This window comes from Rhinolophus ferrumequinum, chromosome 13 (genome assembly GCF_004115265.2).
Source record: "Rhinolophus ferrumequinum isolate MPI-CBG mRhiFer1 chromosome 13, mRhiFer1_v1.p, whole genome shotgun sequence".
Taxonomy (NCBI): Eukaryota; Metazoa; Chordata; class Mammalia; order Chiroptera; family Rhinolophidae; genus Rhinolophus; species Rhinolophus ferrumequinum.
The window spans coordinates 67,603,064-67,628,712 of record NC_046296.1 but is presented as its reverse complement, the minus strand read 5'-3'; the positions used below and the strand labels follow the sequence as shown (position 1 = coordinate 67,628,712).

At 50.8% G+C, this 25,649-nt stretch overlaps 1 protein-coding gene across 3 annotated transcripts in view; it reads left to right on the top strand.

Annotated features, from left to right (window-relative positions):
* Nucleotides 1–22,648, top strand: part of RNF144A (ring finger protein 144A) — a 96,565-nt gene extending 73,917 nt beyond the window's left edge. For all 3 annotated transcript variants that reach the window (XM_033124657.1, XM_033124655.1, XM_033124656.1), the window contains exons 5-8: nt 3,681–3,888; nt 7,137–7,284; nt 12,100–12,189; nt 18,536–22,648. In XM_033124657.1, coding sequence (XP_032980548.1) covers nt 3,681–3,888; nt 7,137–7,284; nt 12,100–12,189; nt 18,536–18,667 — 578 coding nt within the window. In that variant the 3' untranslated portion in view covers nt 18,668–22,648. The remainder of the gene's footprint in view (nt 1–3,680; nt 3,889–7,136; nt 7,285–12,099; nt 12,190–18,535) is intronic.
* The last annotated feature ends 3,001 nt before the right edge of the window (nt 22,649–25,649 follow it).

The following is a 25,649-nucleotide window of genomic DNA, read 5'->3' as shown; positions in this document are numbered from 1 at the left end:
AAATGTTAGAGCTAAACTACAGCTATTGATTGTAGCCAGTCATCGAGCAAATTTTGAGATGTGATCAGAAAGCAAGTTTTGACTTGTTTTGTCCCTTTGCAACGTAGTTAGTACAGGATGCCCTGAAAGAAAGACGGTTCCATGGTTTTCTGAAAACATTCAGTTCCCCAGATGTCCTGTGGTTGGTTAAAGTTACAAACACTATCTCCATTGGGTCTTAGGATATCTCATTTGATAGAAGAGCCTTGATTTTAATTGGAACTTCCCCACTCCTCCAGCTGGGTCTTCGGCCAGCAAGAAGCTAACCAAAAGGGTGGCGGGATTTTTCCCTATCTGAGTACCTGCCCACCCAGCTGGAAGACCCCAAAGGCTGGGAGGGGACAGGCTTTCCAGGGAGAGGCCCATCACCCTCTCTTGTGTGCGCCGCTGAGCTACACCCATGCTCCTGCCTGAGCATTGACCCTGCCGTGTGGGAGGTTTTCGGTACCTGTCCATCTCTCCTGAGGCTCCTGGTACCCAGAGACAGGCCTGTGGCTTCCTGGGTTCTTCATCCCGGCTTCCTGGGCTCTTCATCCCGCTGACAGCAGCACAACACCGCAAGTGCAGGCTGAAGTCAGGTCTTGTGTTGTTTTGTGTTTTTAAAGGAAAGGAAAGCCCGGAGAGAGTAAATGCCGTGTCAGGCTTATTCATCAGTACTCAGGCCTGACCAGAGGCAAGGGCCCCTGACAGTTACGCTGCCTCCCTCCAGGCTGGGACCCGCAGCTACCATATCGGCTGCCCCTGTAGTGAGACCCACTACCCGTCCGTGAGGGGACGCTGGGTGCATGCCTGTCACAGCGTACTTCTCAAAGGAAAACCATGCTTAAGAAAGAAAAGCACCTTTAAAAAAAAAGTCTTGGGTTTTTATATAAGTAAAGCTTTTAGGGACCTGCTTCATTAATCTGTTATTAATAGATCTTTAGGAGATGGGCGTTAAGGTTACTTCTAGCATGCCAGAATATGTACTGTGTACCTTATTTGAAAATGTCCCAGATACGTGTAAGTCTATATAAAATATTCGATCTGTTATGACTTATGAGGTGTCATGGATCTCATGCACATTATTAGGTACACATGTGATAGCTCGCTTGACCTATCACAAGTTCTGTGGGGCTGTCGAGTGATCTTGTACCCCCGCTTGCAGAAGTCAGCAGTGAGGAAGATGATGTAGAATTTTGCTGGAATTCTGAGAGAAAAGCGTGGGGCCGTGTGCACAGGGCATGATGGGAAGGTTGTTTGCCGGGGGCAGAGTATTTGTCCTTCACGTCTCCACTAGGAAACCTCTCCCCATGGGACAGGCAGTGCCATGTCAAAGCTCCAGGAGGACAGAAGTCACACAATTTAAGTTGTCACCATGGAAACCTTAACTAGGAGGGAAACCTGCCCTCCACACTGTCACTGGGCCTCTCATGATAAGCAGCCTAACAGCTACATTTTTTTGTGCAAGGAAAATGAAGGGGGCATGGCCACCTGCCCTGGAATGTGTGAAGACACTCTGCATAGCTTGGGAGAGTGGCCCTTCCCCGATGTCACAGGCTGCTCAGTGGGGACCGTAGGGTCTCCACCGGGCAGGTTTTCCCTTTAGGCTATCAGACCAGCACCAGTGGAAAGCAAACAGCTGAGGATTCCTTTCCATGGGGCATTAACCAGGCCTCAGAAGGACCCCAGAGCTGGGCTGCCCCACAGCAACCAGAGACCTGGTCGGGAGGGTTTCGAGGTGACTCTGGGCTGCTTGGTGTTCTGCTCGGCTTTCATCCCTAGGAGGACGCCCTGGGCATTTTCCCCCGAAAGCTAGGTAGGCCTTCCCAGGACTCCATGCAGCACCCGGCGTCCCTCTCTCCTCCTGTCCCCTGTCCCCTCCGCTCAGGCCAGCAACACCAGCTCTTCCCGCCCCTCTCTCCCCTCTCTTCCCAGGAGACAAAGGCTGCATTTTCCCACAAAAGCCACCTCCTGGGACCTGACAGCCAGAGACATTCTTAGAAAAGCAAACATTGAAACCATGAACTAATGACAAGAGCTAATTTTACTAGTTCACTCACTGTTACAAGCATTATGATTTTACATTATTATCATGAAGGTCCGTGTAAGAGGAACACGTTTTCCTGAATTCCAGAGTTCCTTTGTATTATCAAGTTCTTCTAAGTCTTCTGCCAGGCCTACCAATTTGATAGTTTTGTGTCATTGAATAATTCACTGTAAAAAAACAAAAAAAGACACGGGGAATGTAGATTAGATAAGGAGTCAGCCAGCCATGACCAGTGGGCCAAATTGGCCTGGCCCTTGGCCTGGTGTTGTTAATAAAGTTTTATTCGAACACTCATTTATGGATCAACATGGCTGCCTTTGTGCTACAACAGCAGAGCTGGGCAGTTGGACAGAGACTGCATGGCCCTCAAATGCTGGAATACTCACTGCCCCTTTACAGAAAAGGTTTGCCAGCTCCTGGAATGGACGATTAGACCATTTTCAGGGTTGTACCTGACACAGGCTTGTTCCTAGAGGGTTGCCTGTGGCTTCCCCATTTAATTGGGAACATGGCAGACACACGTGTGTCCTGTGCAGCCTGTTTAGGTGCGGCCTGGGCCCACATCCAGCCCTGCCCAGCCCCAGCCTGTGTACGTCCCCAGTGAGTACAAATCACGCTTTTGATGTGGGTGAGCTGCCCCCGCCCTGGCTGTCAGCTGGCCACACGGCCCAGAAGCTTGCAAGCGCTTTTCATTGCCTTCCAAGTTTCCCAAGCAAAATTCAGTTGTCCGGGGTTCCTTCCTGAGAGCAGCCCTGCTGGAAAGCTTAGAAAGCCGTGGCCCACTTGCAGGCCTTTGAAAGCGACCCCGTGACCCCCTGGCAGGGCGTCTGCATTCCCTGTGGTTTCCTGTCGGGCTCTCCCTCCCACTGCCCCTCGGAGAGTTCAGTGTCACACCACATGTGGGGATGAAACGCACAACCAGCCTCATGAGGAGGGAAGGGCAGCTCAGGACCCACTGTGTAAAGGAACGAGCGTGTTGAACAAAGACGTGAAGGAGTGGGAGTGTCCGGGAGCCTGTTTTTCAAAATAACTTCTAATTTCGTTAAATCAGGGCTCTTAGCAACTTGGGCTCTAGTCGGGTTGGAAAACCAGCTGTTCTACACGGGAGATAGCTCATGGCGTAGGTTTGGGAGGGAGACAGTCTCAGGCGGGTGAGCTGTTTGGTAAGAATCCAGCCGTCCTCCATCCCTCCTCCTTTCTATCCTTAAACATTTTCTGAAGGTCTGCTGCCTGCCTGGCACTGCGCCTGAAGACATGGGCTTGAGTTCAGGAAGTGTCCCCGGGAGGCAGGCAAGGAAGTGGGGCAGTGCCCAGGCCATGGCTTGTGGGCTCCCAGGAAGCCAGGACAGGCTGTCCAGCGCCAGCAGGGCCATCCCGGTGGCTGCAGGCATACTGGGTGCAGGCAGCAGCATCCTCCAAGAACTTGACACTGGGAGTGGGGTCAGAGGGGGAGAATGCCTGGAGAGGAGGCAAAAGCCAGACAGCCGTGGTATGTCTGCTCCAGACATTCGCCAGGAAAAATGTAAAGCAAGCACTAAGGGGAACCCTCGGTCCGAGGTCCCAGACACCCTTCACTTGTAGAGTCTGACATGCCGCTCTTGTCTCCCTGTGCTAGAGGTGCTCCTGGACCCCTGTCGGACTTGGTGCCCAGCGTCCACCTGCCAGGCCGTGTGCCAGCTCCAGGAGATGGGGCTGCAGACCCCTCAGCTGGTGCAGTGCAAAGCGTGCCACACCCAGTTCTGCTCTGCCTGCAAAGCCAGCTGGCACCCCGGGCAAGGCTGCCCAGACACCATGCCGATCACCTTCCTCCCCGGGGAGACCAGGTACGCCCTGCGCACAGCAGGTGTGGGCCGAGGGTTGGGAGAAGGGACAGAAGGGGGCTCCTCCCTCAAGGCGCCACAGGGAGTACATGCCTGTGCCACGTCAGCCCCTGTCCTGTGAGCCTCCTTCACAACGGGTTTGTTTGTTTGCTGACTGTATATTTGACAACTGATTACATTCCAGGCAGTGTGTGCAGGGCCCTGGGCACCTGAAGATGCACAGAAGACGAGCATGTGGATAGTTAGTCACTGTGAAGGGGCTAGTCCTCCACAGCCTGACATTGTGCTGAAGGTGACCCCGAACAGCGCAGGAGTGGGGCTGTAGTAGGTGGCAGTGAGTCTAAACACCAGAAGGGCCACCCAGCAGGTTCCCGGATGCCCGAGGCCCCGGTGGCCACCTCACCCTAGAATGGTGAGCCTGTCCGGAGGAGGTGCTCAGTCACAGCTGCCTGACTGCCCTCCTGTCCCCTCAGACTGGTGCCCAGAGGGACACTACGGCACCGTTCTGCACACGTTGAAATTTAGAAATCGAAAATGCTCAGCTTTTTGTGTCCTGTAAAATCTGCAATGGCAAACGGTTCAAACAGATAGAGTTGGTCCTGTGCCTGCCGAGGCCACGATTCTGATGGACGGACTGTCACCATCCACCCCCAGGTGTAGTCGTCAGCTGCTCCCTCCATTCCTCTCTGCCCGTGCTGCTGTCCCCTCCCCAGCCCCCACAGCTGGCCCTGCACAGAGACCCCCTTGCGTCTCTGGAGCATCTCCCTTCTCCCTCCTGTTTGCATACTTGTGCCTGGAATGCTCTTGTCTGCCCTCCTCCTTTTCCTGGAGACTCCTTGTCACCCTCCAAGCCGTGGCTCACGTCTCCTCCTTTGTTGAGCTTCCGGGTTCTCAGGGCCCAGCTGGTGGCCCCACCCTCTGTGTCTGTCCCCACTGCAGATTGTCTGTGTTGATTACAACACCAGCCACATTGTGTTTTCGCTCATCTGTTTATGTGGCCAGTTCTTCCTGACGTCACCGCATGCCTTTGAACCTTGTCACCCCAGAACTTGGCATACGGCAGGCATCCAAAGGCTGGAATGAATGCGTGAGCTTATATTTCGGCCTCAGTGCTCCGTAATTCCGCAAGGGGAAACCTCTTGTGTGGTCAGGTTGTGCATACGTGGGAGAGCTGAGCTTCCAGGTTAGGGAAGAAGAAAGGAGAAGGCTGGTTGGGGCATGTCCCCTCGTGCAGCGGTAGAGTTGTCTCGAAGAGAATACCCCCCACCCCATGTGTGAGTGAGGGGCGCCTACATTCTGTTAAGCAGGAAAACCCGGAGTGAGAAAGAGCCCGGCTCCCGCTGCTGGTGGGGGAGCAGGTGCCCGGCAGTGGTGTTTCTTTGGCAGAAAACCTTAAGATGGAGGACGGTGGGTGTTGGGAGCCTGATGACAGTATTTCTTCATCATGTGATGTCCTGGTCTCACTGAGGTCGTTACACAAAGGTTGCAGTCATTTCTCAATGTATTCATGTAAGTCATTATGTCATGTGTCTTACAAAGGACAAAAACAAAAAAATACCAATAGAAAAACAATCACATGGACAACCTTCAGAAGTGACACAAGGGCAGTTTAAATCAACGCTCACAAATCTGAAGTTGTGGAAACTTAAAATTCAAATGTTTGACCTGAAAATCTGGCAGGCTGGCTTCTTGGGGAAATCTGAATACCCAGCTGCCCTGAGCTTTTGTTCGCTCTCTCTGACCGTCGGCTGGGGCTGAGTTGTGGCCACCACGTTAGAAGGAGGTGTGAGCTATCCTCCACGCCACCGTCCTCACCCTGCCCTCTCATCAGCCTGGTCCTGACTGACAACTGTCACTCAGCACTGAGAGTACACTCAGCTGTATTCGAATAACAGAGTTTATTTGTTGAAAATGAAACTTCCCGTAACCTACATTACTGTCCGGCACCTGAGCAGCTTGACTTGTGTACACTGTGCCCGACGCTCACAGACACCAGAACACACGAGGTGTCGTGAAGCTGTCAGACTCCTGTCTGCACTCCTAACTATGACTGTACAGTGAGAGTTGTTACGACTAATAATTTGAAGGATCATTCAGGTGCCAGAAAAGGTTTGAGAACCATTGTCCATACTATGCAAATTTCAGTGCGTGCCACAAGGCAGCAGAACCGACATATTTTAACTGTTTCTGTTTTTAAAAAAGTCTCCTGGAGAGACTCTGTTTGTTAACATTGTCTCTGTCAATGGCCTTTTCTTCAAAATTAGCTTATGAGTCACATGAAAATTGGTTCCATTGGTCACGCCTGGCTTTCAAACCCAAATAATGTTATCTAACTTGATAGTCAGCCTTGCTCACCGGACTGGTGTCTGGTGGCGTGTGGCTCTTTGCAGAAATCAGATTCATTTCAGAGGGAGGCCACAGCCAGTGTCTGCAACCTGGTGCCAAGCCCACGTGTCCGCATGCATACGTCGTAGCTGTGTTTTTTAAATTGACGGCGTGGGGCAGGTGTCCTTCCACAGTCATACCGAAATGCCTGTGGACCTCCTCATGAGCAGCACAGAACTGCTGGTCCCATTTATCAGCACCTGCCGCCTGCTTGATACTGTACCGTGCGCCTTTTCCTCCGGGAATCTCTTCTCCTTCCCACATTGACGCGAGGAGAGGCTCAGAGAGGTCGTTGCACAGCCAGTTTGTAGAACACCGGGCATTTCACCCCAGGCTTACGGCCTGTCCTGCTTCTGCCAGCCTAGCCAGACTTCCCAAGAAGGCAGTTCTTTCAAGACAGACCAGGTAGATCTAAGTAAGCAACTGCTGTGTGTTCGCAATACTTTTTTCCCCCTGAAAATAGCAAAGTGCCTAAAAATTATTATCAACCTTTTGGAAAGTATGCAAATATAGGAAATCAGGCCATAAAATGTAACCATAATCCCGTTACTCACGAGCCTCCATTCTAAACTAAGCCTTAGGTCATGTTTTCGTTGGCTCGTCCACACACACACGCACACCTAAATTTAGGTGTGTGCTGATGTTGGTGTTTTTATTTATTTTTTTTCCCCCTTAATCAGATCGGGCGATTCACAGTTTTCGGTGATTTCTTTTTCTGCAGTTTTTGTTTCTTTGGTTTTGTTGTATCTCCTTCAATATCAACTGACCGTGGTTCCTCTAGCTGAGCTTCTGCTCCCGGCATAAGTGATGGTGACTGAGATTCCCGGGTCCCTGTGAACAGGGCCTGATGGCATTTCTCCCCACAGTTCTGCTTTCAAACTGGAGGTGGACGATGCGCCCATCAAACGCTGCCCCAAGTGCAAGGTCTACATAGAGCGAGACGAAGGGTGCGCACAGATGATGTGTAAGAACTGCAAGCATGCCTTCTGCTGGTACTGCCTTGAGTCTCTAGACGTGAGTATGGCCTTGACCTTGACCTTGACCTTGACCTTGCCGGTGCCTTCAGCAGGAGGTGCAACTCGGGGGAGGTATAGACTGGCCATTACCTGAAGCGCCTAGAGAAGGTTCCCAAGGCCCTTAACATCTTTATGGAGAGTCCTTACATATATATGGTCTCTCTCTATAGCGGATATATAATGCATATATAATTTTGTGTTTTACCATATTCTAATATTGTTTGGAAAACTGATCATTAAATTATATTATCTAACTTCTGACCTGCAATTTGCCACTCCTTAGAACTTTTCCTAAAGGGGAAAGGAAGTGAAAGGCCAGTTTTACTATGTTATGGGATATCCTGAAAAATATTTTAGGGGAAGTATTGGAACTGGACTGACAACAAGTTTGATTCCTGGGGTGATGTTGTTTCTGCTGCTGCCTCCTCTGCCACCTCGATCTACTTACAAGGCGTGGGAGGCCAGCCCGGCGTCCGCCTCTGCCTCGTGTGGTCCCAGGGCTGTCCACTGTCCTGGTCTCGGGCACACTGCCCTCTCTGACTCAGTTCTAACGTGGTTCCTGCCTGTGCCCGAGGCCCAGCGCGCTCTGCCTCGGCCTGAACTGGTGACAGAGGCTCCACACTGCACTTTCCTTCATGAGACTCATTGTTCTCCTGGCCAAGAGTTTCCTGTTTTTCTTTGGAAATGAAGAGCTGCTGAAAAATGACCCTGTTGCCACAGAAAGCAGACTCTGAAGGAATTGGGGCCATTGCTCAAGGACAGTAACAATGATTTAAGACCCGTGCGTAAAGGCAGGGCTGGGAGCAGACAGCATGCTAAAACAGGAACGTGGGTCCACATCTCACTGGGCTCTTTCCTCCTCTCGGGAACCCCTCCCCTCGCCGAGTCTCTGCACCGGAGTGCAGCAAGGACTCGTGTCCCCATCTTGTCCCTTAGGCCTCCTCTGCTCCTGGCCAGGCCCCACCCCTGGACCCCTCACTGGTGAGGCCCGGGACTCCTGCCTCTTGGCAGAGTACACACCCTCCCAGTGTGACCGAGCTCAGGGGGCTCGTTAACCTGCGCTCGTCAGAGCCAAACTAGACATGAACAGGAGATTGCAGCAAAGAAAGTAGAGGTTTATTTAAGGAAATGGTGTCAAGCCCTGAGACACAGGTGAGCTGGCGCTCAAAGACCTGCCTCCCCAATGGCCTGTAGGTTACAGATTCTATGGGGCAAAGTCACAGGACACCATGGGTTAGGGGCTCAGGGTCGTGCGGGGAGCTGATTGGTTGGAGGTGAGGTAAGGGTAATGAGTCCTTTTTTCAGGTCTTGACGACAGTTCTTGTTAAGGTCCGGAATTGTCCCCCTCAGACAGACAGAGAACCCGCACAATAATGCAAGTCACACAGCGAGGTTTATTTCCAGCCGGCTGGGGTCCGAGTCTCTGCCTGACGCAGCGGGTTTTAACAAGGACCCCAAACACTTAAAGCCAAGGGGTTATATAGCATTTTCAAGGCTCTCCATAGCTTCAGAGAGTACTAGATAAACTTACAGGACTTACATAGCTTCAAAGAGTATAAGATTTACTACAGGACAAGGAGACCAGGAGTATAAGATAAGCTACAGAACTTCTAGTCTCCATGCTGCAACTGTCCACATCCTGGAATTTTATAATTATGTTGTTTCAGGCTAGGGGCTGTTAACCCTGACCTAAAGATAGCAGTTCTCATGCTAACAGTCTCTTACATTTTGAGGTCTTTTCAGGCATCCCTCTGTCTGGTCTCCTGGGATGGTAGCCAGGGGAACATTCCACCTTAGGACTTTGAGCTGAAACATAACTTAGGTAAGATGTTACCTTTAGCCAGCCAGAGGTCTCACTGTGTGACCATTAGTCAGGTCTGGGCTACTGTGTTCTGCTGCCCTGGAGGTTGCTGGTTATTCAGGGGAAAGGCTAGGTTTCTGAGGGGTATATAGAGAGAGAGAGGGTTATGATTTCTAGAACTGGGATTTAAAACTAAATTTAATCAAAGTCATAAGGAACCTTGGTTGCACCGGCATTTGTTACTTATGAGTACAGTCGAAAGGCGCACACGCACTTTCTTTTATATTTTTTTTTGGGGGGGATAAATAGTTGTTATTTATTGAAGTAATTGTTCTGTGCCAGCACTGTGCAATTTCTTCTTCATACCTATTTTATTTAATACACTCAATCTATCCATGAGACTTGGAATCGATTTCCTTTTTTTCAAGAAGTCCAGGAAGGTTGATAGTCTTTCCCAAAAGCCCTGAAGGAGCGAGAGAGGGACCCTGCATCCCCGCTCTGACCATCAGACTCCAAAACTCGACAACTTTTGGGTCAGACCGGGCTGCTGCAAGCCAGTCTTTGACAAAGGCTCAAACCTTAATGGGTGGGATTGTTGGAAGGAGTTTATTTTTATATCTGACCATCTCCCCGATTTGCAGATTTGCAGCTTTCCATCCCGGCTCCATTGTTTCTGTTTCCACCCAGGAGCATAATGAAACTTCTCTGAACAATACTAAGGAAATGGTCCCTATCACAAAATGCACTGGGGTTGCTGCCAGGTCCTGGGGCTGGTATGCCCCAGGCTTCATCAATAAACTGAACTCACAATGACATCATTTATACATTGTCAAAGCGGCTTAGAGTGCTTTTGTAGGGAGAAGATAGGTACTGTTTAAACAATCTCTCACTTTGTCCCGGAAGCAGGTCCTGAGTGTCTGTCAGAGCTCAACAGATGGCTGGCTGGCCAAGTCCACGTCGAGGGCATGGGGAGCTGGTGATCTCTGGGCTGAGAAGCTCCTGGTGGCTGGTGGCATTGGGTCCTTGTGTGCAGAACTGTAGGATGATGGGTGTAAAGGCCTCTGGCAGCAGCCTGGGGTGGAGCAGGCACTGGGTCTGGGCAGGTCGGGGCACGGTGACAGTAGAGGGAGAGTTAGTTCACCAGGCAGCTGGATGTGATGCAGGAGGACATGAATAGTACGCGGCCTGAACATGGCTAGAAGGAGAAGTCTCGGCCATGACTCGGTGTGCCGAGCTGAGCAGTGTGTCCTCTAGACGGGGCCTCTGCTTCCCAAGCACCGGTGACCACTGGTCAGACCAGGGCCACTGAGGAGGGCTGTGAGCTGGGCCCTACCTGAGACCTGGGGGCCATGATTCATGGGGGTGCAGCCGGGAACCTGCATTTTCTGTAAGCTGTGCAGGTGACGGTAGCAGCCGGGGTTGTCCGCGTCTGACAGGGGAGAGATCACAGAAGACCTGTCATCTGGATTGGGCCACGTGATTCCGATCGTGTTTCAGAAAACAAGCTCAGAAACTTTTCAGTTGCCTGTGGTGCCAGACTTTTCGATAGGCAGTCTGGGAAAATGAGCAATACAAATGAAAGATGAACTGAGGTCAGTGGTATGTGCAAATTAATGTGAGTGGTGAGGGAAGTACTATAAGAGTTTCGGGAAGCAAGAGTTCACAGCGGGCCCCCTGTCTTCAGCAGTAGCTGCATAGAAGACAGGCCGGCTGGAGGAGACGTTACCTTCATTTACATCTGTGCTTACATCTGTGCGTCCCTGTAGGTGAGGGGTGTGGGTGAAGGGGGCAGGCAGGTAGTGGGAGGCTGGGACTGCCCTCCTCCCCCATAGGCGTCTGGCTGCTGCCCCAGAAGAGCCAGGGTTTCATGCCGCATGTCTGTATTCAGGCCCCTGGCGCTGCCCTAAAATCAGCCAAGCCTAGCCTGCACGGTCCTCAGGGCGAGAGGGGTGCTCGCGGGCTGGCTGCGGCCACCCAGTCTGGTTCGAGCAGAGTTGATGTTAAGTGCCAGACACAAGAGCCACTGTGTCCATCTCTCCTGGGTTCTGGGAAGAATGACTTCCTGTCCTCTCAGACACACTGGGCCTTGTGCTTCTTCACTCGCTTCTCAAAAAGAGGCTGTTTGCACCCTCCGTCAAATGAATGGACAGACATTGGCCCCTCCTTTGTGCTCTTACTGAGTTATTTCTTTTTATGGAAGAACGGGGGACAGTGGCACTTCCTGTATGTGGAGGGACAGAGGGTTTTGTCTAGAAAATCCATTGCTGCAAGCTCAGTTGGTGCTTGTTGAGGTTTGGGTGCCAAACACTGGCCCGGGCACATAGCTGCAGAGATTGGCATCAGTAAGGGGAGCCTGACAGTCCGGTCCTGGTCTCAAGGGAAGGTTGAAGGGGAACGAATGTCAGAACACCTGGAGGAACGTGTCTCCCCAGTCAGAAGGGACCTACTGCCCCCTCCTGGACAGTTGTAGAAATTGGAAAGGCTGGTTCCCAAGCACGGAGAACGTTTCAAGGTCTGAGCGGAGTGGAAGCAATTTACAGGTGAGAAGTCTGGCACTCATGGAGGAGGGCGGCCAGAGATAAAGGAAACCATCAAATCCAGGAATAGTCCTGCCAGGACGAAAGGAAGACGTAAAGGCAGAAGGACTCCAGTGGGGTAAATCACAGCCAGGCCACGAGTGGCCTTTGAGTAGCAAGAGGCTCTGATCTACTTGATCAGACGCCTACGTCGGAGGATTCTCTCTTTCCTACAAAACCAAGAGTGACCACTGAGCCCAGGGCCGCCTTCTCCAGGCTGAGGTGGAAATCTTGGTCGGGCTCCCTCTCGTGCCCAGTCCGAGGGGCCTGGCCCAGAGCCGCCAGAGTCGTTCGTGTGTGGAATTTCTGCCCTTTTTCTGCCATCAACCACATCATCATTCACTGGGTACAAAAAGGGAAACTCGGCCCAGACAGGACTCATTCACTAAGCCGAGATGACTCGCTCATGGACCCTGCTCTTTGTCTTCCTCCTCAGGATGATTTCCTCCTGATCCATTACGATAAAGGACCCTGCCGCAACAAGCTGGGCCACTCCAGGGCTTCTGTGATCTGGCACCGGACCCAGGTAGGAGGCCACTCACCTGGAACGTTGATGTCAGGAAGAGAAAGCGTGCGTGCGTGTGTGTGTGGGTGTGTGTGTGTGTGTGTGTGTGTGTGTGTGCGTGTGCACGCACGCCTGTGTGTGTGGTTTCCAGAAGACTTGCCAGTTGGTTGGAGATCTGCAGTGTAGGGAAACAGAGCTAGGAAATGTGGTCCTGGGCTGACGACGTTCACGGTCACCCGAACCCAAAGCTGGAGTGAAGACGCATCACCTTTAGCACATGGTGAATCTTAACAGCAGGCGCTGGATCCCTTGCTTCTCACTCGCTGTGTGTAGTTAATCCCTGTGTCGCGCTTAAGGGAGGAAGAACTCCCCATAGAGGCCCCGAGGAGAGTGAGTTATCACAGGGAAGGGTGACAGGGAGAGAACAGAAAAAGTCCCTGCCCAGTAAGGTCTATGCAGCCTGTGGGGTTGACAGAGGGCCTGTGTGCTGATATTTATTCATACTTTCAGCACATCTTTAGTTCCTGCAGTATGCCAGGTACTGTTCTACGAGCTGGAAATACTCCGGGAAGATAGATGCGTTCTCTTACAGGATCCTCATTCGGTTTTGGGACAGGGATCCTAAGCAAGCAGCATGTACTCAGCTATGGGGATGATGGACGGCGGAGGGGTCTCTTAGGTGGTGTGGTGCCTATGGCTGAGTGCTGAGCTGGCCATTGGGGTGTAGGGGCAGGGCAAAGGGGACAGTCCAGGCAGAGGGAACAGGGATGGGTTGATGGTGGAACTGTAGCCTGAAGATCCCTGGGACAGAGAAGGACTGAGATGGAGGCGGAAATAGTCAGAGGTGATCTCAGAGGCTAGACCCCAAGGGCTTTGCTGGCACAGTAAGACATCCAGAGCTTACTCTGCGTGAAGTGGGAAGTGAGCAGGAGGTGGGCTGGGAGAGACTCGGGTCTGTGGGAACTCCCGGGCTGGAGAAGAAGCTTGGAAGGCTCACAGCCGATATTGCATTCACGGTGGCTGTCAGCCTGTTGACGCAGGCCTGTCAGCCCCATCTGGGACATAAAGGAGCAGGTCCCAGGGCAGGTGCACGAGAATACAAAGTATCCCACCCGTCATTGTGCTTCCTGGGTAATCCTCACTGCAGACCCCATAGCCAAGCCACTGTGGTTCACAGCAGGGGCCGGCTGACGTTCCCTGCAGACGGCCCGGTGGTAGGTATGTTGGCTTTGCAGGCCGTCAGATCTCGGTTACAACCTTCAACTGTGTCTGGTGGGAAAAAACAGCCGCTGACAATATGTCACTAGAGAACCATGGCTGCATTCCAGACAAGCTCTTTAAACAACAGGTGGCAGAATTGACTGGGGATGGTTGCCCAAGTCTGACTACACTAAACCCATTGAATGGTACACTTTAAGTGGAGCACTTGTAAGGTATGGGAATTACCGCTCAATAAAGCTGTGGTAGCAAACAAAACAGATTGCAGACCAGATTGGGCCGAAGGGTCAGTGTGTGGACCTCGGTCTCAGAGCTCATTTTCGCCACTTTCACATGTGTCCTCCTTACCTGCACCGTCTCCCACACGCATCACGTGCGCTGCCCTCTGCCATGTGGGCCTTCGCGTAAGCGTCTGTCCAGTGGGTCCTGTGCTCCCTGGGGAAATGCGTCTCCTTCCGCGCACCGCTCGCCCAGCTCAGGCCTCCCTCCACGTACGCAGGAAATGCCCTTGAATCCAGTGTCCTGTGACTCCCAGCTTTTAGGGGCTGTCATCAGTTGCCCAGTATAATTTGTTGATTTTGCAAGGTCCCTGCTCCCCACCCTCTAGATGTGAACTTAGGTAGAATTGTTTTAAGAGATCTTTGAGAATTTTCGGGTGCCTCTTTGCAATTATCATAGGCCGCCCTCAGTGTTTTCGTGGGAGTAAAAGTATTCTCAGCCAAATGCCTTTTACATAGCACCCTTTCAAATGGACTTTTCTAGCAAGGGAATCAGGCCATGAATGGAAGAATTCTATGCGGTGTGATCACAAAATACGGTGAATGTTTAAATAAATAAAATATTATTACAGTAAAAGACACATTGCCATTAATTCCTCTCAAAACACTCTACGTCGCTTCGAACACACTTATCCCATTGTTTCTGCCAGTTTCTGAAGCAGTGCTGAAGCAGTTCTAGAAGTCCTCTTTCGTGTCTTTACTTCATCCTCCATCATGACACCGCTCAGTGTCACACATTGCTTCTGGTACGGCAATTTCTGTCAAATAAAAACATTACGGTGTGTCCTCACCCACCTTATTCACCGTATCTGGCACTGTGCAACTTCTGGCTCTTCCCCAAAGTCCAAATGATTCAGAACATCGAGGCAGCCACGACAGCACAACTAAAGACACTCACAAAAGACGACTTCCAGAACTGCTTCAGAAAGTGGCAAGAACGATGGGATACATGTGTTGGAAGCGAGGGGGAGTATTTTGAGAGGGTTAATGGCAATGCGTCTTTTACTGTAATAAATGTTTTCTAATTTAAACATTCACCGTACTTTGGGATCACACCTCATATGTCTCTGTAAAATAAAGGTTTTACAGAATTTTATTTTGTGCCAATTGATGTCATTTTGTATTCTGTGCAGCAGGTCTCTTGCTAACACAGTGCTTTTGCCAATCGGCATGGGAAGGAGGGTTGTGAGGGCCCTGAGGCGGCGTGGGAACAGATGTCAACTGTATTATTCACCACGGAGTTGCTGGATGTGAGCTCCAGACGCTCCCAGCCTGGCCCTTTCATTTGCCCTCGGAACACTCCCTTTACATACACGATGGCTGTGAAGTGTCCGCCTGCCTTTTTCCAGTGCTGTTCCAGAAATGGGGCATCCTGCGTAGGAGCTAAAAGGGGTGTTTCTTTCACTAGAGTCAGTCTGCTTCCTCAGGACACCAGCACCCAATGTGGGAGAGTGTTACCCACACTGGTTCTTCCTTTTCTGCACAGAGAACAGACACTTGTATCTCACAGTAAAGGGGGGGCTCGATTTTAGCCAAAGGGGGGCCATTTAAGATCGCCGGTTGATGATTGATTTCTCCAGAAACGCCGGTGTCCTGGAAGCCTGTGCCGTGACCTGTTTGTTTAAGGGTCTTTTCTCTGAGCTCAGTAAAATACGCATGAGTTGTGTCTTGTACTGAAACCAGGAGGCCTAGTCCTCTCTGTCTTACACAAATCCGAGGACCTCTGGAATCGCTTTCTGACCTTAGAGTTTTGTATTGGTGAAATGAGAAAATTGGAGTGCGTTATAATCCAGGATCAAATAGGATTTCGCTCCTCTACATTTCCAGGGAGGTGGGACCAGTGCTGTGGCCACGGCAGTGAGGGAGGTGTCCTGTTAGCCTCTACCTGCATTCCTGGCACCCATGGCCCTCCCAGGACCGCAGTGATTTCGCTTCACTTGGGTCTGTGCCCCTAAGTGCCCCCCTGGATTCCCAGCTTCCATGGCCACCCGTCTGCATGTGGGTGTCAGAACATCCGTGAACAGAATTTCAGGTTTCCCCACATCGTCTCTTCTTCCTTCAACTCGCCCTAATTTCATTTCACTTAAACAAAGCCCTGGGCGACCTCCCGGATTCCCCCACGGCCCCCGCATCCCCCTCCCCTGCTCACCACACGTGTCGCCCCGGGCTCGCTCTTGCTGCCTGGGCCCCGCTCCTATTTCAGCTCAGCTTCCAGTCCTGCTCAGCGGGTCTCTGCCTGGCTGACTCCTGCTGGACCTGCCGCGCCCCCAAGGGAGCTGCCCTAGCTTCCCTGTACTAGTTCCCCGGGTCCTGAGTCTGTTTGTGCAGCAGTTGTACTCAGTTGTGTGTCTGCCTCCCCCTCCCACCAGGAGAACCTGTTCTTTTAGAGGACGAACACAGAGGCTGCTTCTCCTCGTCCTGTACAGTTCAGAACAACAGGAGTTGATTAAGCTGAGGAAGGAGGGACCCTTAGAGGCGTGAGGAAGAGGAGGTCAGAGCAGGCGGTCAACAGTGGGCAGAAGCTCGGCGGACTGCGCGCACTCGTCTCACGTAACCCCCTGCCCCCAAAACACACCCCGCCAGCCCCAGGCCCTGTGTACTGCGGCCCTGGCCTGGGTGGGGGCGGGCCTGACCGGTAGTGCCAGCCCTGCCGGGGTGTCAGGCTCCAACTGTCCATGGTTGGCTGCCAAGGTGCTGCCACTGAATGGAGAGAAGAGACCTGAGCGCCGACCCCAGCGCACGCCACGCAGCCCTCGGTCCCTGAGCCCAGCCCTCGTCCCGGCCGCGGCCACACTCGCGCACGTGCTGGGCCACTGGCCGCGCTGTGCCCAAACCCCAAACTGCAGTGAATGACAGGCGTTCCACCACCTGGGGAGCGGTTCACCGCGCTGCAGCGTGTTCAGAACGTCCCGTTCCTCGTCCACTGGTCGCTCCCACACATGACCGTTTATTGTGGGACAGGCACTCGGCTGTGCTCACACGAGTGTGTTCTGCTCTGACTAGTAAGCCCCGCGAGACACTCAGTTTGAGTGGTTAACCGGTCCTTTACATCGCGGTTTGCCGGCGTGCACCCCGCTGGTCCCCGTGACCCCCTCGGCAGCCCGACCCTGCGTACGGCCTGCTTGTCTCGGGCAGGGTCTGGCCTGTGCCCGACACGTATTTATCACATGCTCACTAAGCCGTTGCTTTTGTTTTGTGACCTTTGCTTCCGGTCTCATTCCTTCCCGCTGGCTGCTTTCCTGCTGGCAGTATCTGCAGCCTCCTCTCAGCAGCCGGCAAGGGAATGTGTAGCCCAGCTTGTTAAGTGGCCCGCAAATGACAGACAAGGTAGACGGAGTGAAAACTAAGACGGGGTCTCATTGACCCAGAATGGAGCATTTGGTCAAGGGTTTCGGGACGTGTTGGAGTCCACGGCCCCTTCGGGCTAAGCGTGTTCCCAGAAGTGGAGCTTGCTCACGAGCGCCGTGGGGATCGCTAACAACTTCTGGTGTGTGTTCATGGGCTCTGGAACTATCGGTGTGCACGGGATTTTAACAAAGCACGGTCTGAATTCAAACCGTGGAATTCCCTCCTCGATGTTATGCTCAGACCAACGGACTTACCCGGCTGGGAAGAACACATGGATCCTTAGCATTTATAATACAGTCTGTTTTATAAATGCAATGGTGTGTGTGTGTGTGTGACCGTTTTCAGGCAGAACTCTGATCAAGGCAAACTTTCACACACCTGGGAAGCTTGAGCCTAGTATCATGTTTCAGAGCTGATAATAGCCTTTGGAGATCTTTTACCTCATTTGTTTATTTTATAATTGAGAAATTTGAGGCCCAAGATGACATAAACACAGAGTCAGAATTAGGACCCTGCGCCCCAGCACGTTCATGTACTTATCTCTCTGAACACCAGGTGGCGGTGTAACTCCATCTGCAGATTTCTATCCTGCGCTCTTCCCTGCCTGAAGGAAGAGACTAGTCAAAGAGTAAATGTCCTTCTCCTTTGACCAGTCACACTGCCGGATTGGATGACAGCATGTCTACATTTGAGGCTTTTTTATTTTTAAGCAGTTACTCAAACCTGGGGGTAAACATATGTTTTAAAACAAAATCACAATGTGTGAAAGTAAGTGCTCATTTTCACACTCCAGGAATAGTACAGGTCTGGTCACTCCCTAATGCACCACACCTGTGTCTTTCCAGTTCTCCTCTCTGGAATGCCTTATCCCTGTCTTTCTTGTTTACTACCACCGCCTTCCCTTTATAATCATAACCATCTCCCATTGGAAACTCTCACCCCCACCAGCAAATGTAGGTATCTGCTCCCCGAGGACCCTGTACCCCTGGAACCTGATAGCATTTTTTGTTAACAGTATTGTTACCAGTTGATTAAATCGTGGTCTTTTTCCATCGGACTGGCTGCTCCTTGAAGGCCAAGATCTTTGTGCCTCTGTATTTGCAGCACCTGGTACAGTGTCTGGCTCAGGAGAAGTTTGTTGGTTAATTGGATGTATCAGTGAATGAATGTTTGGGTGCTCAGATGGAAAGAAGGAGAGGAAGAGAAGAGAAAAGAAGTAAAAAGAAATGGAGAAAGGGGAGGAAGAGTGAAGGGAAGAAAGTGATGGGTAGGAAATATGGGTGAGTGGATAGATGGATGGATGGATGATGGATGGGTGGATGAATGGATGGATGGATGAATATGTGGATGGATGGATAGACGGGTAGCTGGATGGTTGGGTAGATGTTCCATGGATAATGGATGGATGGATGGATGAGATGTAGGTGGATGATTGATGGATGGTTGGTGGTGTGGTTTATTCTTCAGCCATGGAACCTACAGACCAGTCACCTTACCTTCTGCTCCTGTGTTTCCTCTTGCAGGTCGTGGGCATTTTTGCTGGATTTGGGCTCCTGCTCTTGGTGGCCTCACCTTTCCTGCTCCTGGCCACTCCATTTGTACTTTGCTGCAAGTGCAAATGCAGTAAAGGTGACGATGACCCATTACCCACCTAGAGGAAGGCATGCTGCTGGAACAAGACCCCGGCCTCTGGGAAGCGTGATTCTCCCCTTTCTCTCCCCGCCGTCCCCCTCTCACTAAACATCTTTCTTGCCTTATGTGCCCCATTGAGCTTCACAGTGTCACGCAGGATGCCGTGATTTCAGGGACCGATGTCAGAACATTTGCCAAGACAACAGGTGGAGTCACCTAGGCATGGGGCAGGCAGGGCTGGCGTGGGTAGGGCATGTCCCCACACAATCGGTCTCTGCAGACTTGACAAGGGAGGTGCTGTAAGAAGCACACTGGGCAGTTTTCTCCCTCTGGCGGTAGACGAGGAATGTCTGGGGGTTGCAGAGAGAGCTTCTCGTGCAAAATGTCATCCGTCTCCTCCTTGGCTTCAAGGTGGTACCATGACGCTGAGAGAAGTCTTCGAGGATTGCAGCTCACTTCAGATTGAATCCAATTATTCCGACTTGAGAAAAGCGCTCTGTTTCTGACAACTGTTTTTATTACTAATGGCATTTAGTAAAATCCTTTTTAGGAGGCGTTTTATTTTTTTTTCCTTTCCAACTGAGAAGTGAAAAATCAACAAGGTGCATCTAAACCATCCTATGCCTTTCTTGAAATGTACATTTTAAGAAGTTATTGTGAAATGACTTTTCTGGCTCGGCCACTTTTCAGGAGATTTAGAAAGCCTTATATGCCCTTTGTGTTCTTCTTGAAACTTGTAACGACTTTGTGAATGCTGTGCTGTGCCCATCGTAAACGTGGTTCCTATACCGCTGCATTTCTTTGAAAATACTGTTGTGTTTAAAGGAGCATCACCACCAATAGATTTGCCTTTTGTTTTTTCTCTCTTTGGTGACACAGTTCAGCTCACAGGCTTGTCTCTTCTCACCCGAGTGTCATCAGAGTTTTAATGTCTTCAGAAACCAAATGTTGTGCTCCGAAATAGTTCTACTCGGGATCACTAAGGTTTGGCCACCTGCCTCAGTCTCTTCAAGTAGAAAGTAGGAAGAGAAGTGGGCCCCGCTTCTCAGAGGCAGGGCCTCTGGCTTTGCAAGGGAAGAGCTTCTCGGATTTTCAGTTTTTAAATGACTAAGCTATTTTGGACAAATCACGTATCTTACAGAGCTCCAAGTCCTGTTGCTAACCCTTTTGTCCTTGCGGAAACACCTTTCACATCGTGTCGTTATTTTGATGGGACAGGCTGTCTTTTACAGGCTGTGTGTGTGACCGTTACCATGGCAGCAGAATGCACAGATCAGTAAGACACATGTCATCCCATCAATTGACTTTGGAAAGTGGGGGATGTGTCTTCACAGAGAGTTGACTTTAATACGGCTCTTAAGGCCACGTGTGCTTTTAAAGAACAAACCGATTGCATTGAACTTGGGGCTTCTAAAAATAGTGGAAAGGCAAATGTTGTAGATTCATCACAGGGGAACTTTTTAAACCTTATGAAGCATTCCACAGAGGAGCACAATGAAAACCAAACCTGACTTGTATCTCAGTCGTTTGCTTGTTGCAAGCGTGTGTGGAAAATGGGGTGGTGTTTGAATCTTTCCTACCTGCGCCTTCATCTCAGGTCCTGGTTCACCTTCCCATGTAGAAATGTCTTATTTCTTAATGTTCAGTACATTAGAAGAAATAGGATCACCTCACCCTTCACCTCTAGTATTTATTTTATGAACAGAAGCCATTTAGGAAACCAGTCTGTGTCAAAATTATGTGGAAAACTTCTCCTAATTGTAGTTTTAAAGAACATGCCTGAGACTGTGTTTTGGGATGAAGCCGGGTGAAGTCTGTAGCTGGAGGTGTTGCAATAGGGTCTGGAGGTAGAATGGCTTTTCTGAGAGGGTGACAACCGCGGGAGGCCTGAGGATGAAGTCGGTGGCACGGCTTGAGGCCTCCTGCCGGGATTTGAGAATGCAACTGTCTAGCCAGAGCCCTTGAAAATGTATTGACCACAGCAGGCACAGTGGCCGTGTGTGGAGACGTCCACGGGGCAGGTCTTCATCCCATCCCAGTCCATCCTGCCTGTACTAACTGCTGCCCATTGCACACTGCACGACTCCATACCGTGCTCCCCTCACCTTTGGGGGAGGGAGCAGAGCCTCGGAAAGGTAGCATTCCCTGGGCTGGAGCTCAGATCATTTTATTCCTAGCAGGTCAGACCGTCCGTCTCTCCTGGGGGAGTCCGTGGGCACAGCTTGCACATTTGAAGCCCCAACCATCCTTGTGCCTTCACCTCTGACATGTTTCGCAAGCGCGAGGTTTGACCAGGGAGGGACTGCAGAGATTCAGGGGCCAAAGTAGTACCTGTTCACGCCAAGGTTTTGCATCAAGCAAGCCTCACTTTTCTCGTTTGGCTTCAGTAACAACAGAACTGAAAACGTCCCTTCCCTGGAAAGATACCAGCAGGATTGCACTGGGGTCCTTCCATAACGTTGTGTTTCCTTTCCCCCGGTGTTTCCGACAGCAGCACCATACCTGCTGGCCTTGGGGACGCACTGTTAACTAGGCTTGGTGTAAAATGTAAACAGGGCGTGGGAGGGTGGCTCGCGTTTCAGATTTTAACCTTGCTGTCACTCCCCGGTAAAACTTGGGGAACTCTACACTTGTTAGGTGGACTCATTCCTGTTATCCAGCACAGTTTGTCTTAATTGCAAATGACTTTCACTTTCACAGACTGTTTTCATACAGACCATTTGGGAGCACGTGCCTGTTTCTGCATCGAGCCGCCATTAAGTCCTGGGGAAGTAGGAAGAAAACCCTTCCAGGTGGACCATAACTGATGCTACTGCTGGCGGTTGCGGTGGTGAGGCAGGGCACAGTTTCCCCACAGTTATTTGAGTCCCTTTGGAAACTGACCACGTTCTGACGGTTGCCTGGATGCGCCCGATCACTCAGGCTGACTCTGCCGTGTGTCCTTGTAGCCAGGTGGCCAAGCTTTGCCTCTGTCAGAGGAGTCCCTGCGGATAGTCACGTAGCAGAGACTGAGCGCAGACAGAACCTTCGATGGCACAAATTCCTGTCCACGTCAGTTCTTCCTCAACCCCCAGGAGTAGCTGCAGACCGAGGAAGCAGCGCTTACCACTTCTGGCATCTTTTAAAACGGGAACAAGTTCTCTTTGCAGCATATTATTCCATCAAACCAGCTTAGGAAGCAGCTCAGTACCTGATTAGGTTTCAGTGCCAAGGGGAAAGGGAGTGTCAGATGTGCAAGAAATACTTCGAGACGTCTTTATCTTTTTCACCTTTATCTCAAAAGTTAAAAGGTAGTTCACAAATTAGAAGAAGACATTTCCCTTGGGAGTCTTTAAAAAATGAGGGGAGTAAAAGAACCAGGGTGAGCTTTTTGTATACTTCTCAGATTCTCATTTATTAATAAATGCCCCCTGTATATAGTATATATACACAAATCATAGTGAAACCATCAAAGGAAAACATTTTGCATGTGTAAAGCTTCGTGAAGTTCTCATTAAAAAATACCAAAGCTTGTTTATCCCTCATAATGAACCCAAGCCGTTACGAAAAGAGACAAAATGAGATTATGACTGGTGTTGCCAGAAATGCCACATGGGACGAAGGGATTAGCTGGGCACCAGCCCTCGGGGAGCATGCTGTCTGGGTGCAGAAGGCCACGGTCTCCCTCCTTCCTCTGGTCTCTGCAATCTGTCTTCCACAATCCAGGAGCCTTCAGGTAGGGCTGGGTGCCCGCCACACGCCTGCCTATTCCTTCCTTCTTTGCTCATTTTACCATGGGTGTATTTTAATCTTGCATAAAAGCATGCATAAATGAGTCATGCACTCGTATATGTGATGTATTTGACAAGTGGTGGTAAAAACAAAAACAAATTTGTGTTTTTGAAATGTCACTAACACTGTGATGTATAGAAGAGCTGTTTTGAATGCCTTTTAATGTTGTGTTTTGTACTTTGGAATCATATGGATAAGTGTGATTTGTAATTTCAATACATATTTTAAATGTATTGTGTCTTATGTAGTTTGTCCCCACTGTCCCCCCTTTCAGAAGGGATTTCTTTTTAAAGATGTTTTGGCTAGAATACAGGTTCCTTTTGTAAATCCTGTCTGGCTCCGTCTTTTGTACCTTCTGAGTTGATTGCTGGCCTGGGGATTGAAAGTGTGATGAGGGAAGGAGATGGAAAGGGGGCGGGCGGGGTAGGGACCTCACCTGCTGGGAAAGCAGCTTTCTCTTCTGCTTTTCTCTCTCCTGAGTGTCACCAAGTGACCTGGCTCATTGGTAAGTCACCTCCCTCGTGCCTCTCTGTGTCTCCTTGTGGTGCCAGCCCAGGAACGCGGCCTCAACCGGCACCTCCCTCCGTGAACACAAGCAGTTCAACACCTACCCACATTCGTGGGGGACTTTTTCCCCCACAAAAATCAGTGACATTCTTTTTCTGCTTGGAAAGCAAAGTGGAATGAATGTGGATACTTCTTGTTCAATAGGAGAAATAAGTAACTCTAAGATTAGAGTAAGTGACCTTTTTCATTTGCCTGTTGTAAATTCCTGGAAGAATAGGCATCCCGTTCGTTAGCCTGAAGTGAGAGGCTAGGGAAAGGTGAAAGTTCCAAAACCCTCAGAATTTTGAGGTGAGTTGCATTTTGTTAATGGGGTTCATTGCTGTCACTCCAGCAGCACCTGGTCTGGAGGGGAGGCCGAGCTGTCAATCAGCCGTCAGAAGACGGGGCAGTGCTGAGGTGGGCCAGGTAGGGAAAGTTTTTGGGGGTGCTGTGTGTGAATACGTTTAGCTGAGGAGGAGGCGTGAGCCAAGCGAAGATGAGTGCAAGAGTGTTCAGGGCAGGCCCGACGCCACAAGTCGTAGGAGGAGTGTGGGCCGCCAGCGCCCTGGGGATGCAGAGTCGGGTCCGACCTCGGCGGAATGCCAAGCTTTGGCCAGGACCTTCACGCTGAAGCTGTGGGCTGTGGGAGGTTGTGTGCTAGGGCTGCTGTAACATCACCACAAACCGGGGAACTAAACAACGGTGATTTACTGTCTTAGGGTCTGGAGGCCACACATCCAAGAGGCAAGTGTCAGCAGAGTTGGTCCCCTCTGAGGCAGGTGATTTCTCAGGCATGTGGCAGTCTGCAGCACCAGTTTCCTCCTTTGAAAATGAGGGTAAAAAATACTTTGCAGCATCTTTCTAAGGACAGATGAGGAAAGGCAAGTACACCAAGAGAGTGTTTGGCAATCTGTGAAGTCATTAATGAGCTCCAGCGGTGACGGGACAAAGGTGCTGTCGAGAGTGCTCACCCACCACCTGCAAATCCGGGTCCCAAAGGGCCCACTCGTGTCACCCCAGGGCCACTGAAAGATCCGGCTTGGACCACTTTGCCTTCCTACGTCACAGCTCAGGCCACTAGTGAGGGACCCTGGGGACTCTGGTTAACGCAGAAAAATGGAGCAAATTCTGCATATGGGAAAATCAGAAGTCACTTACTTGTTCCCCTGGATAGTTACTTGTGTCTTTTCTCAATGTTTTATTCATTCTATTTATTTTTTGTCGTTGACAGAAAATTCGCTCACAGCCTACCTGCACGTGGAGCATTCATTCCTCTGCACAGATCCAAAGGGACAGGCTTTTCTCCATCCTCAGACTCAATTATTACAACGTCTATAAAAGGCCCACCGTATAAAAGGGAATATATTTTGAAAACTTCTGACAGTTGGACTTGATGGTTAGTGTTATCCAGGGAGTTAGGAAATGAACATAAATATGAGTTATTCACGTTTATATCAGCAACTCATATTGTCTGACACATGGTAGGGACTTACTAAGTGCTTGTCAGATAAAGGGTGTGTGGGGGCGGGGAGAGGGGTAGTCACTTGGAGTCTTTGGGTTTAAAAAACAACCATTACATTGAAACGAGGTGGAAGAGGAAGGGTGTCATTCAAAACTACTTATAAAAATGAATTAAATCGGAATGCGGGGAAGTGCAGCTGGACTAGAAGCAAAAGTCTCAATAGAGGGTAAAAACCTAACTATCGTGAACCGAGACCCTGCCATGAGCCAGGCACTGCCTCCTGCCATGCATTTGAATGCTCACAGACCGGCGAGGAAACGGGCCGGCAGACGTCCTTGCCACGAGACGTACCAACAGTGAGGGGCAGCCTGGGATGGGGGACCCGCGTGTTTCCCATTACAGGTTTCCGGGTTTCCTGTCCCGATGCACCCCCACCGACAGGCAGGGCCATCCCTCAGCCATGTGCAGCGGCTTGCTTTCTGTCCCAGAGCCTTTGACCTGTGTCTGAAGGTGAATCTCCCACGTGGAGACAGAAGACCTCAGTCCCACCTGTTTTCCAACCAGCCAGATGAAGCAGGGCAGTGGCCCCAGGAGGTCCCCAGGGGGAGGCAGTTCCTCAAAGGCGCACAGACCACTGGGGTGCTGTCAGTGCCATAGACCAAAGGTGCCTCCCTGCCACCCCCAAATGATCACACGTGGCCTTTTAAAGTGTCTGGATCAGCATCTAGCAGGAAATAGTGCCCACTGCAGGACAAAACCGTCCTTCCCATGTCAACATTCTTTTCAGATGAAACTGACTCCCACAACAGCCCTGGAAAAAAAAGTATTGTTATTGTGGACACTTCCCTTTATAGGTGAGGAAACTAAAGCTCAGATAGTATTAAGAGTCTCACCCAAAAACACTCACTAGTGGACTGGAGTGAAGGACCGCCTCACAGCCTGTGGGGACACCACTCAGGACTTCAGCAAGATGCCCAGAGGCACTCCAGGGCAGGGGCCAGCGGGGCCCAGAAGAGCTTCCCTTCAGGAAGGGCTCAGAGTGGTGGGGACCAGGTAGCCTCGCCTGGAGCTGCTGTGCTTCCATGACAGCAAAATGCTTCCTAGGAAAGGATGACCTTGGTCAGTGACATTCCCCACCATCTGAAGTGGAGTAAAAACGAGAGGCAGGATGACGTGGAAATCCACAGAAGCCAGTGTTGGCAGGGGCCACACAGCCCATTCTGGAA